Below are 13,957 nucleotides of genomic sequence, written 5' to 3'. Positions count from 1 at the left end.
AGAAGTGCATTGTTCAAGGTCACCCAGGAAGGTAGAAGCCATTAGTTGAAGTGACTGTTGCATATATTTTAGCAGGTATGACTAAGCCTGGGAATAACTGCAAAGGATCCACCTCATGCTTTCCATGAATTCTCTTGGGTGTATAACTTTAGGATAAGTATGTGTGTGGGGAGTCCTTTTTTATATTTTAGTTGTGGTGCTGGCGAGTTCTGTGCTTCCCCTGGCGTCAGAAATATTAATAGCTAACATTTGCACAGTGCTTCACTGCTTATAAAATACACTCATATTCTTGATCTTATTTAGTTTTCACAATAGTCTTCAAGGTCATTATGATCATTGTATCATTCTTTTACAGATGAGAAAACTGAGGCTAAAAGTGATTTGTTCAAAGTTACACAGTTACCATGAGGTAGATTTAGGAATTAAATTTATATTTGTGTGTGATTCCTAATTATAGCAAACCAGCCCAGCTGACACAGCCACCTTTGGAAAATTCAATGTCAGAGACATAGTTGTCCTCTATCCTGAGGTTGTGGAGAAAGGAATCCACAGGGCTGATTATCAAGGAGGGCTACCTGAACAAAGGTGACAATCTCAGTTCAAGTGTGTTCTCCAAATGACAGGTAACATGAGTCTGGAAAGCAATACTGATGCCTTTTCTGGTAAAGCTTTTCACTTTCAGCGTGTTTCCTCCCTGTTTACATAAGAGGCCCAGAAAGCTGAGCAACTTGTTGAAAATCACAAAGCCAAGTAGTGATGGAATTTACAGTTTCTGAATTTCAAATTCGTTGTATATCTCTTTAGGGCAGGTGGAACTGAATGGGGTCCCTGATTCTGAGAAGTGAGCAAGGGCCAAAAGTGGTGTGCTCTAGTAACTTTTGTTTGAGAGGACACCTGGACAAGTGTTTGGTCAGCTGGCTTGATGTGCCGGCTTTTCCTTTAAGCTTTGTTTTTGAGCTCTGCCTGCCTTTCTCCCCGTGAGCATTCTCTGTTGCTGCATTGTTGTTCAGGGGAAGAGAGAAATCAGAGAGGCGATAAAGCATTTAAATTGGTTCCTGATTTTAGCAGGATTCTTTCATCTGCTGTTCACAGATGTGTGCCTGTGTTTATGATTCAGTGGGAAGATAAAGATTATGCAAGGAAAGGCCTTACAGAGTCCCAGGCTTCTAAAACTGGTAGAGACCTCTGAAATTCTGACATTTGGCTTAGTTGGTCTCTGAGTGATTCAGAAAGGTGAGAGAGACCCTTCTACAGATTACTCTGGGAGAAAGGACTTCTACCTAGACATGGGAATGGCTGGTTGGTCTCAGGGGGAGATAGAGAGAAAAGGCCTGAACTGTGTCAGAAGTTTATATTTTGTAGCATTTTCAAGTCCTGCTTCTCTTTTAATTCTAGAGAAAAGGCAAGACATAAGATAGACTAGAAAAGCTATACTCTTCCTGTATCTGGAACCGGGATTCACAGGTAAGGATAAGGGAAAGATTTTCATTATGGCTCATTAAAAACAGAAGCTCACTTACAAGCAAGTGTCTTTGCATACTGCACCAACGCTTCTTGGCAACGACTCAGAGGAATATGGAAAATATTGGTTTAAGCAGATGTGATTTACAGTTGTGCCAACCAATCAAAATCTTCTGCTCATATAACAAGTGATTAATGACCACACATTCCCAATTATAAAGCAATAGTCTGTCTTCCCATAAGAATGATATTCTCATTAAAACCTACCGGAAAATAACAATAAACTCATGGAATATTTGATAAAATATTTAAAAAAAATATTTATTCATTCATGAGTGACACACAGAGAGAGGCAGAGACACAGGCCAAGGGAGAAGCAGGTTCCATGCGGGGAGCCTGATGTGGGACTCAATCTCAGGTCTCCAGGATCATGCCCTGGGCTGAAGGTGGCGCTAAACTGCTGAGCCACCCAGGCTGCCCTTAATAAATATTTTTTCAATGGTCTTATAGGCCTCCATTGTATCAATGAAGGAATCTAAACCTAAGTAGTTCTTTGGGACTATTCTGGTCTAGCACTCAAGATTGGGACACTAATTGTGTGTTAAATGTTATATCAGGCTTTATTGCACATTTTGAGAGAGGCATAAGAAAGATCTTTCACGATGAGGTGCTTGTCATCTAAAAAGAAAGTTGGATAGACACTAACAACATAAACATATGCACAAATATAGCCTGTCAGAGCCTCCTTACAGATATTTAAGGGCATACTTAAGGACAGGAGCTATTCTAAGGATCAAAAAATTTAGTGATAACACAGGTGAGGTCTTTGTCTTCAAGGAATAGAGCAATACATTCTCATCACTTATCCAGTTCAGCTTTCCTGTCTTGCTTTTCCTATCTTCTCTGCCTTGAATGCCTTCTCTACTCTGTCCTGGGTATCTGAATTCCAGCCATTTCCTAAAGACTGAGCCCTATTTCCCCTGTGAAATCCTCGCATACCTCAGAGATCTTTTCTTCCTCTAGCTCCTTTAACTCTCACTGCCTGCTCCAATTTCTGGTCATTCACAGACTGCTTTGCTCTGGCTGGCTATGTGTTCACATGTTTACGAGCTGTCTTCTTAAGGGCATAACTTGGGTTTTATATATCCTTGAATCTTTATCCATGAGTGCTTAGCATAATACCCTGCATGTATTAGGTACTCACAACATGTTTTTTTAACTGGTTGATTTTAAAATATTATACATACAAGACTAATGGTTAAGGGGAATTACTTAGCGAAATATAAAAAGAAGATAATCCAAACACCTGAAAAATCAAAATGATGCAGTATATGAAATGCTATCATTAGAGATTCATGCCTTTGAAAAGTTTCCTCTGACATTCTAAAACATACTTACCGGAAGGGCAATACATTAAATCAAGTTTATTTAGTTATTAGTGATGATGTATCAATTTTATTCTCTAATAGACTGAGCTGGGTAAGAGTACATATCAACTCTCAAACAGCTAAGTCCTTACTGCCATGCCAAGGACCATGCTTCATGTTGGGGTCCAAGGTGACTAAAACATAATCCTATCCTTGAAAAGCTTACATTCAACTCACCAGCATATTTTATTATAATTTTTTAAGGGGCTGTGACAAAACCAAACACAGGTATTGAAACACTTAGCCCACCTTGGAGAATTGAGGGAAGGCTTCCTGGAGGAGTCATCAACTAGCATTCCTCTAGCCCTTCTCTGCTTAGATGCTTTCCCCACTTCTCTGCTGCTTCAAGACCCACCTCAAATGTCACCTCCTCTGAGAAGATGTTCCTTTTTTTTTTTTTTTTAAGATTTTATTTATTCATGAGAGTGTGTACACACACACACACACAGAGAGACACAGGCAGAGGGAGAAGCAGGTTCCTCACAGGGAGCCCGACACGGGACTCAGTCCCGGGTCTCTAGGGTTATGCCCTGGGCCGAAGGCAGCACTAAACCACTGAGTCATCTGGGCTGCCCATGAGAAGCTCTTCCTAAACCTTATAGGCAGAATGCTTCCCTCACTCCATGGTTCTCCTAAACCACCTTGCCCAATGGTATTATAGCATTCCTCATATCTTATTGTGGTTAATTGTTCCTGTGTCTATCTTCCCCATTCTCTCCTCTAGCCCACATAGATTGTGAACTTCCCCCAGACAGGGGTGACTTCCCATTCATATCAGTCTACGAAGCACTTTCCACTGCCTGGCACATGGTAGACAGCAAGACCCCTGTATTATTATAGTTGGGCCAGAGACCTCTTGAACATCACTGGGTCTCTGGCTTAGAGTCAGATTGTGCATAGGTCCCAAGTTGAGTGCCAGGTGGGATGCAGGGAGCAAGAACTGCCTGCCAATATTAATGATAAGCTGCTCATTGATTCTATTCAGTCCAACAGATACTTACTGAGAACTAGTTCAAATAAGAATAAGAATCTAGGGGATCCCTGGATGACTCAGCGGTTTAGTGCCTGCCTTCAGCCCAGGGCATGGTCCTGGAGTCCCGGTATCGAGTCCTACATTGGGCTGCCTGCATGGAGCCTGCTTCTCCCTCTGCCTGTGTGTCTGCATGTCTCTCATGAATGAATAAATAAAAATCTTAAAAAAAAAAAGAATAAGAATCTAGCCACTACTACTAAATACCTACTGTGTGCCAGGTGCTTTATTTACCCAGTCTCATTTATTCTGTGTAACAACTTTGAAAAGTGTTACCTCTGTATAGCATAATGTATAAACTCCTTGAATCACTATGTTGTACACCTGAAACTAATGTAACATTGTGTGTCAATTATATGAAAATTAAAAAAAAATTAAAGTATTATCGTCTTTTATCAGATAGGGATAGCCTTTTATCATAGGCTAATTTGCCTGCCTGAGGTCCCATATCACCCAGAGTGGTCTGAATATAAAGTACTATATCTGCTGTGTCTTGTTCCAGTACAACACATGGATTAAGGATCTCTCGTGAGAGGTGAAAACAAAGGTCCAGAGGTCATACCAGATTCAGGGAACACACATGGGAAGGTAATAATCAGAGGTCTTCTTGGAGGTGGAAACAGATGTATCTAATTAGTGAACTGGAAAAAAAAAAACAAATAGAAAGATTTTGAAGAGATGAACCTCTTGGTACTACCTAGGATGCTCCACTGCCTATCAGAGAGGGAAACACAGAGGGGGGCACCCTTAGGTATCCCCCTTGCGGGGAGGGGGTCTTCAGCCTTATATACGGCCTCTTCTCTCTGGTCCATGAGGAGGGGAAGAGAAGAAGGTGTTCTTAAGTGAGCCAGCCTTAAAGTGCAGTCACCAAAAATGCGTCTGCAGACCCGGTGACGGGATCTGTCAAGTCTCTGTCACCGGATGGATGAAGGGGGAATGGGGAATGTCCTTGTCTCCAAACACTGAGGAAGGGGTGTGTTTTGTTTTTTTTTTTTTTTCTCTCTCTCTCTCATCCTAGCGGTACGTGTGTGTGTGTGTGGGGGGGGGGGGCAGATTATTCCTTCCTCCGTCACCTGGAGTTTGAGGAGATGGCACCTTTCTCCCAGCTTTGAGAAAGGAGGTGGTTCTTTTCCTTCCCACTACGGGGAGTGTGTGCGCGCGTGTGTCTGTGCGCGCACGCCAGGGGAATGGCTCCTTTCTCACCTCAGGGTGGGGAGGCTGACACCTCTCTTCCTCCAAAGGAGTGGGGACATTTTCCTTCATCTGAATCCCAGGTGGGCCACGGCTCTTTCAGCCCCAACCAAAAAGGTGGTAGGCGTCTCGGCTCCCTTTTCCGTATTCTCAGGGAGCAAGACTGTCTGCCACGCTCTCTCCACAGAGCTCCGCTCGGGCCGCAGGAGCGCTGGCGACCCCCGGCCCTCAGGGACCCCCACGGCTACGTGCAGGGCGCCGGGGCAGCGGGGCGGGGGCGGGGGCGGGGCGGGGGCGGAGCCAGCTCTGCGGCGCGGGGCGGGGCGAGCGGCGGCCCCGCCCCCGGCCCCGCCCTCCCCCTGGCGCGGAGCCTCGCGCCGCCCGGCCCGCCCGGCCCAGTGCACCGCGGCTGTCTGCTGGGCTCGTGCGCCGCGGACCGGGCCGCCTCAGCCGCCTCAGCGCCTCAGCGCCTCAGCCGCCGCCGCTGCCTCAGTCTCGCCTTCCGCGCCGCCCGGCCCCGCCGCCCCGCGCGCCCCCAGCCCCTCAAGCCAGATGATGAACTTCCTGAGGCGCCGGCTGTCGGACAGCAGCTTCATCGCCAACCTGCCCAATGGCTACATGACCGACCTGCAGCGGCCCGAGCCCCAGCAGCCGCCGCCGCCGCCGCCCCCCGGTCCCGGCGCGGCCTCGGCCTCCTCGGCGCCCCCGGCCGCGTCGCCGGGCCCCGAGCGGAGGCCGCTGCCGGCCCCGGCCCCGGTGCCCGCGCCGCAACCCGCGCCGCAGGCGGCCGCGGCGCCGTCGGTGGGCAGCAGCTTCTTCAGCTCGCTGTCCCAAGCGGTGAAGCAGACGGCCGCCTCGGCCGGCCTGGTGGACGCGCCCGCGCCCGCGCCCGCCGCCGCCAGGAAGGCCAAGGTGCTGCTGGTCGTCGACGAGCCGCACACCGACTGGTAGGTGCCGGGCCGCCGCCGCCGCCGCCGCCGCCGCTCGGGGCTCCCGGGGCTCCCGGGGCCTGCGGGCAGCTGGAGGCCGCGGGGAAGCTGGCCCCGGGGCGCCAGGGAATCGGCTCTGAGCCCCGAGGAGGGGGGTCCGCAGGGTCCCGCAGTGGGGAGACGCGGGCGGGCGGTGAGTGTGCTGAGGCGGGGGGCGGAGGCGCCCGAGACGCGGATCCCGAGGTGAGACGCGGCCGCGATTTTCTCACAGCCCTCACGACACGAACTACTTTATACAACAGGCGGGGACGGATCTTAAAAAAAAAAATAGAGTTTTGTTCGGCTTGGTTTTGTTTTTTGTTTTTTGAAGGGGTGGGGGTGGGGAGACGGAGCCGACTTTCAGCCAAGACACGGAAAAGCTCAGGTGGAACACTTAAAGACCAATAAAAGGCCGCCCACAGAGTGAGGCGCTGCGTGAATTTTCGGTGGGAATGGGTGTTTTGCGGGAAGAGGGTGACGGGGGTGGGGTAGTGCTCACCCGGCTGGGGGAGGCCTTGTGTCAGCGTGGTTCTCAACGCTGGTCACAGGACAGGTGTGAGAGCCCAGGTGTTCCGGGGTTTGTTCCCAGGGAGCGGGGCTGAAGTCCGTTGCAGAATAATAAAATTCTTATGTTTTGCGCAGCAGGGAGGGGATTTGTGAGTTTTTGAGTTTGTTTTTGTTTTAGTAAAAAAACAAACAAACAACAACAAAAAAAAACCACGGGTGTGTGGGGGCGGGGGGGGAGGAGGAGGTTGTGAAAGTGATGGTGGGTTTTTCCAGCCGGGAAGATGATGCCCGAGGTCAAATATTCAGTATGGTTAAAAGAGCGCAAATAGACCTACCTTAATGCAGGAGATAGCAACTTTGTGAAAGCATGAATGGGGTTCATTTAAGACAGATCAGCTTAAAGAGACTCTATTTTATGTAGCAGAAAGTTGGCCCAGGAGATGGCTGGGGTGCGTGGCGATGGAGAAATTGACTACTGAAGGGCTTGAAGAAATGAAGAGGCAAGGGATCTGGGTTGCTTTTTCTTCAGGAGTACGAGAAGGGTTTTATTTTTTCTTTCTCCCAAGGGTTGGGGTTAGACACTGGACCCAAGCACTTCCTCCCAAGAGTGAGGCACAGAGGAACCACAGAGCTGTTTATCTCCATTTTCTCTTTTGGCTGCTTTACTGCTTTTCTCTATCATTTTTCTCCCTGGGAGACTTGGAGGGAGGGAGTACTGGCGTGGGTGTAATGGAAGTGGGAGGTGGATGTGGAGATGCACTCCTCCTGGCCCCTAATATGACTGGTCTGAATAGTCATTTGGGTGGCTTGTGTAGTTGCCTTTTCTCAGAACAATGGAGTAGAAAATCTTAAGGGACTCGCGTTAGGAAATGACAGACACCAGCAAGAGTGTATGAGGAAAATATAAAAGTATATAATGGTACCATTGGTAGCTCCCTAGGAGGATTACTCTTAGTTCAAATCAACAAGTGCTCGTTAAGTGAGAAAGGTAGGTAACCGAGCTTTATTAAGCTTCTGTTCTATGTTAAACCCTCCACTAGGGATCCCTGGGTGGCGCAGCGGTTTAGCACCTGCCTTTGGCCCAGGGCGCGATCCTGGAGATCCGGGATCGAATCCCACGTCAGGCTCCCAGTGCATGAAGCCTGCTTCTCCCTCTGCCTGTGTCTCTGCCTCTCTCTCTCTCTCTCTCTCTCACTGTGTGCCTATCATAAATAAATAAAAGTTAAAAAAAAAAAAACCCTCTACTAGGTGCTCTAATATATATCTCCTTAAATTCTCAACACAAAACTGAGGCTTACAACAGGTGAGTAATGTGTTCCCAGTCATACAGCCAGCAAGTAGTAGACCAAGGATTTGAACTTGGGCCCATCTGACTCCAGTATTGCCATTCCACTGTGCTATTTTTGCCTCGCAATTATATTATTGGCAATATTAATTGGCTCCCTCTACAGGGTAGGCAATATAGGGTCTTACTAAGAACTCGCATTGAAATTTGGGAGACAAATGGAAACATGAAAAGTTAAAAAACAATTCTACAATTATTATTTTGGACCAATGTTCCAGGCATTCAATAAAAGAGTGATTGTGAGAACCAGAGTTATTGGAGAAAGCTTTACAAGAGTCTTCAAAAAAGGCCAGGAAAAGGAGGGGATAAGTGGGAATGATAGTGATGCTTCATTTTTTATGCAAGAATCTGACACTCCTGTACCTTGTCTTGATCTATCCTGTTGAACGCATTTGTTTTGGGTTTAATTACCAATTAGGTACCCACAGATAGCAAGATACTCATTTGTATGGGTATAATGTGGCTGCTGATGATAAATGTTTAGCATGAACTGCTTCAGCAACTTAGGATTCAAAACTCTTTTTGGATACTATTTTTTTCTAGGAAGACAGCCTGCCTGGCATGAACCAGAGAATTTGCCTTGCCCTGGAGACTAGACTTCTGATGGAAGTAATAGAAGCCACTTTCCTTTGGGCTGACTCCCAACTGTTTTCTGATTTTCTCTGAAGTAATAACATTGATTTATTAAAACTCATAAACCCAGTTTGAGTCTAGTGCTTGACAGTATTTCACGCTTTTCTGTTTCTGTGTTTAATAGCAATTCTCAGGATTACGGATTTTGTCTCTTGCCTAAATTTGTTAAAAACATCTCAGTTAAATATCATTGAATGGTTTTGTTGAAAGTTCTCTATAAGTTAAGAAGCAGATGCCTGCTTATGACAAGTAGTGACTTAAAAAGGTTCTTTTTGCTTTAATGGCAAATTTTAGTAAATTTGTCTCAGCTAAAGCTATCTAGATAGCATTCAGTGAGCAGGTATCATATATGCTCAATATTATTTTCCTCATGAATAGGAAGTTAGAGTGTAGCCTCCTAGGAGAATTTAAGAATATTGGTCCCATTTAAATTACAGAATGCTAAAATAAAGAGGGTTTTAATAAGCACTTATATAATTGGAGATTTAAAAGAAGGGCTTAAAGTAGGCAGCCTCTCAGGGCAACCTTAATATACAGCAGATTCCTCCAATTTTTTATCAGTGTAATTTTGGCAATGGAATTTGGGGACTTTTCCATGACTAAGTTCATGGGAAAAATTGGAGGGTGTTTCAATCTCTTGCTTGAAATGTGTTCTCATTGGTTGGTTGAGATCTTTAGATTAATTGTACTCTAAAGAATCATTGGATAAATGTATCTACTCCACTAAAAAAATGAAATCAAGCTCCTAATCATTAGTAATCATTACTAGTGTAAAAAAAAAAAAATATATATATATAGCCTGAAAAGGCATGTCGTCTTTTATGGTCCATACCTAAATTTAAAGTGCAGTTAAGACTGAACTCTAATTATCTTTGTGCTTAAACAAGGAACAAATGTCCATTTGTATGTTGTTATTTTTTTTTCTGTATATTGCACTCTCACTGGTGAAGAGGTAAGTTTTCTCTCAGATTTTCCCCTGTCTCCATTTTCAGCAATTCCAATTCCAGGGACCAAGTGAGCTTTTTCATCTTAGCAAGTCTCAATGTTTGATTTGAAAATCAGCATAGCACAGGCATTCTAGAGTTTATCTAGATGTTCTAGGGACTGTAGATATGGTAAGTCCACAGGTGTTTATTGAACACCTTCTCTATATAGGGTATATATGCTAAGATAAAGGAGACATAGCATCTGTCTTCTAAGATCTTTCTGTTCAGATGGATAGATATAATACATACTTTTTTAAGTTGAGTAAAAACTACCCCTTGCATTTTGGCATCAACCAGGAGATTTTTTTTTTTAAGATTTATTTATTTATTTTTGATAGCACAAATGGGAGGGGCAGAGGGGGGAGAGAGAGAATCTCAAGCAGACTGCTTCTGGAGCACAACACAGGGCTTGAACCCTTGACCCTGGGATCACCATCTGAACTGAAATCAAGAGTTGAACATTCAGCAGCTCAACTGACTACACCACCCAGGTGCCCCAGCCCCGGAATTCTTTGATATATATTATCAGGTCTTCATACCTAATGGATCATAATTTTCATAAATAAACATCCAGGTGATTCACATGCACATTAAATGTAAGATGCACTGATCTAAAGGATATATGATTAGTAATAAAGGTGTGGCAACAATTGTTATTATCATTTATTGAGCAATTGCCAAATGGGAAATGTTGTACTAAGCTCTTTACAAATATAATTGAATCTGTACCACAACACTGTAGTACTATAGAAGTTTAAAAGAGTGAAAAATACATGTGATCTATAGTGAGAAGGGAATGCTTCATGAAAGTATCGAGTTTTGAACTGAACCTTGAAGAATTTGAATAAAAAGAGATAGGTTTGGCTCAGTCCAGAGTGGATAGTATAAGGAAAGTACAGTGGTAGAACAAAGAGAGACAGTGAAGAGACTGGACTGATGCATTATCTAGGCAGCACCTATTTCCATGCTTTAATGGTCCATCTTGGGACATACCATTAAGAATAGGGGAATTCAAAGTACAGTAGTCTGGACCAGTGCTCGTGAGAGGCTGAGAACTTGGGCGGGGCTAGGATGGGGGGGGACTCAACTGAGGATTGAAGCTTCTGTCTACTAAATATTTTATCTGTCTTGTTTCTGACTTGTGAACACAAACATACTGATTCTATAAAGTTTCATTGTTCATAATAGCAGTAGGCTGTAGCTTAGAATTCTAGATTATTAGAGCTGGAAGATCATCTGGCTACTTTTATAAATGGGAGAAATCTTGATCTGAAGAGGGAAAGTGACTTGTTCAAGGATAAGGATCCTCAAATAGTTAATGGCAAAACCAGAACTACAATCTAGAACTTCAGGCTCTCTACTAAGCCTTTTCCCCCCACTATACCACAGTATCCCTCTATTTTACCATCTTTCTACCTTCTTGTTATCTTTCTCCATTCCTGACTCTTTCAAGGACTGATAGGGACTTTTTGCCTTTATAATTATAACATTTGAACTTGAAAGAACCTGAATGATTATCTAGTGTAGAGAAATGGAAAGATTTGGCCAAAGTCCAATAAGAAGTTAGAGAATGGGGACTAGAAGTTATCTGACTCCAACTCAAGTTTCTTTCTCCTCTCTCTCTCTCAAACTGATGACTTATTTAAAAAGTTGATTTAGGCATCTGCAATGGTTACTTCAACCTTGACTCCTGGCTCAATAGTGAGGGAAGTAATTTGCTTAACAATCTCAGAAGGGGGATCCCTGGGTGGTGCAGCGGCTTGGCGCCTGCCTTTGGCCCAGGGCGCGATCCTGGAGACCCAGGATCGAATCCCACGTCGGGCTCCCGGTGCATGGAGCCTGCTTCTCCCTCTGCCTATGTCTCTGCCTCTCTCTCTCTCTCTGTGACTATCATAAATAAATAAAAATTAAAAAAAACACATCTTTCACAAAAACAACCAACTTAAAAAAAAAAAAAAAAACAATCTCAGAAGGATTGTGCAGATGAATACGTTGTTGTAGATCGTCATCTGAAAACAATCCTGGGTCTTAGAGCTTTAACCACACGGAATTTTTCTTGTGATTCTGAGAGTTTTGGTAGGCATCCAGACTGGTCCTTTCACTTTGAGATTTTTTTCCTTTTCACCTCTAATCAAGTCAGCACATACCGTCTTTGAAGATTTTAGGTTGCAACTAGAGTAATTCTAAATCGCTGAATTGCCACCTCTGGTTCCAGGGTGTCTTCCCAGTGCCTTTAAAAGCCATGACTGCGGAGCAGCTTCCTGACTGATTTGTTCAAACAGCAGTGAGGCAGAAGCAGGAGCAGGAGCAGGGGCATCCAGGGCTCCACTGTAGCTAGAACCACGTCTTTCTCAAAGAGGTCTATTGATACTCTTCAATCACTCTTTAGGCAGAGCTCTCAAATTTAATCCTTTTCTCCTTAAAAATATTGTCTTTGTCTACTTTTAAAGATTCATTTGGGGTTGGCTGGGTGGCTCAGTCAGTTAAGCATCTGTCTTCAGCTTAGGTTGTGATCTCAGGGTCCTAGGATCGAGCCCCATATCAGATTCCCTACTCAGTGGGGAAGTCTGCTTCTCCTTCCACCCTTTTGCCCTACTCCTGCTCTCTCTCAAATAAATACATATTTAAAAAAATAAAGATTCATTGTGGAATTCTTAGTAAATACTTTAAAAAGAGCCACATGAGCATCACACTATATTCACACTGGCAGTTTCATTGTCTTATTTGTATTGTTGTTTCAGCAAAGGTAATTGTAAAATGGTTGAAGGAAACTCAGTAACTGAAGTCCAACATATTAGTTAGTAGTACTGTGCTATAATGATGGGGACCCATTTTTACAGTAGTGTTCCTGTCTACCTGGGATTGCTTTTTGTCTTTCTGTACCCAAGTTCAGATCAGTAGTTACATTATTAGCCTTTTCAGTATCTTGCTAAGCGAAAAGTAATGGAGGCCTAAAAGATAAGTTTTCCAGAATTATATATCTTCCTCTCAAATTGGTAAAACAGTTTTAACTGGGGTATATTCAATGTAGTGGAGCACCTAACACAAGCCACATGCTGGGGATATAAGAATAAGTTGGACATAGGCTTTGTTTGCTAGGATCTTCCAGTCCAGTAGGGGAGAGGATGGACATTTAAGTAGAATTTATTATAGTATGGTAATTAGCATCCATAAAGGTGGACTGTCCTAGAAAATGAAGCTGTGGTTAGAAATGTTTGTGCCATTGTATATCCTTAGGTAAATCACTTTGCCTCTTTGGATTTTGATTTTCTAAAATCTGTTCAATGACAGGATTGAAACAGACATTCTGTAAGATCCTTTATAGTACCACTGTATTTGCATGGTACAGTTTTTGTGTCATTTTCTTTAAAAAAAAAACTTTATATTTTATGGCATAGTGCTTGTAAATCCGTGGAAGAAGAGGCATAGGTCAATAAGTGACTAAACATGTCTTTGGATGAAAGGCTCATCTTTGAGTACTAGCCATTCAGTACCTCTTTCTTACCTCCTCTTGATGGGATTTAGGGACTTGTGGTTAAATTCCTCTTCCTGATCTAAGAACTTTTATATACATACATTGAAGTATTGGCTGACAGACTTTATATCTTGATCCCTGCCATGTATACTATGCTAAGGAGTTTATACAACATATGGATACACATTATCTCATTTTATCCTCACAGTGATTCTAAACAGTAGAAAGAATATTTCATAGATGAATAAACAAACTCATAAAAGTAGTCACTTGCCCAAAATTAGCTGTTTAGGTCATAGCAAATAGCTATTAAGCTGAAATGTCATGTTCTAAACCCTAATTGTTAGATTCCCACACATACAAGATGAATTTGCCAGCAGAAAAATTTTTTGTTATAAAAAAGGTTTCTTTTGCAAAAGAATTTACCTCATAATTCGCTTAAATAGTAAGCACCCCACTGCTTTTGAAATTACTTTACAAAAATTTTATATGTACATAGCTTTTTCAGGATCATATCCATTACAGAGTGAGGGTGTGGTTAAACATAGTAGCCTCAGGATGGAATGTTGCATCACACTAAAATCTTGTGAATAAGACCTGCATAATCATTGGGTGGCATTGTCTGTCATCCTTTAACTTTCCACGTAGATGCAATTGAATGCCAGAAGGCTACATATAGCTTTCTAGAGAGAAGAGAGGATGATATAAAAGGCTTTTCTGTTCTGCAGATACTACTACAGTGCAGCAGGAGGACGTAACTTAGAATAGTGCAGGTGACCTATGGAGGGAATAAAGAGTGAGCAAATACTATAGATCTCTGAACTCTAAAGATGCCAATGCAGCATGACTAAGAATAGGAGGAAGTATACTGGCCTTGGTGTTTGTGCTTAACAGCAGGCATTTCTGAAATTGTAATCAGTTCACGTAAAATTGG

General features: G+C 43.6%; 1 protein-coding gene and 1 pseudogene across 1 annotated transcript in view; one reads left to right on the top strand and one right to left on the bottom strand.

Moving 5' to 3' along the window:
- The first annotated feature begins 5,526 nt into the window (after window positions 1–5,526).
- Window positions 5,527–13,957, top strand: part of SYN2 (synapsin II) — a 200,635-nt gene continuing 192,204 nt past the window's right edge. The window contains exon 1 of the mRNA XM_025449577.3: window positions 5,527–6,056. Within this exon, the coding sequence (XP_025305362.1) occupies window positions 5,662–6,056 (395 nt within the window). The 5' untranslated portion in view covers window positions 5,527–5,661. The remainder of the gene's footprint in view (window positions 6,057–13,957) is intronic.
- LOC118351600 (40S ribosomal protein S20-like) lies at window positions 11,204–11,792 on the bottom strand (annotated as a pseudogene).

Source organism: Canis lupus, chromosome 20, assembly GCF_003254725.2.
Source record: "Canis lupus dingo isolate Sandy chromosome 20, ASM325472v2, whole genome shotgun sequence".
Lineage (NCBI taxonomy): Eukaryota > Metazoa > Chordata > Mammalia > Carnivora > Canidae > Canis > Canis lupus.
Note: the sequence above shows the minus strand (reverse complement) of the source record. Positions and strands in the feature narration are given on the sequence as shown.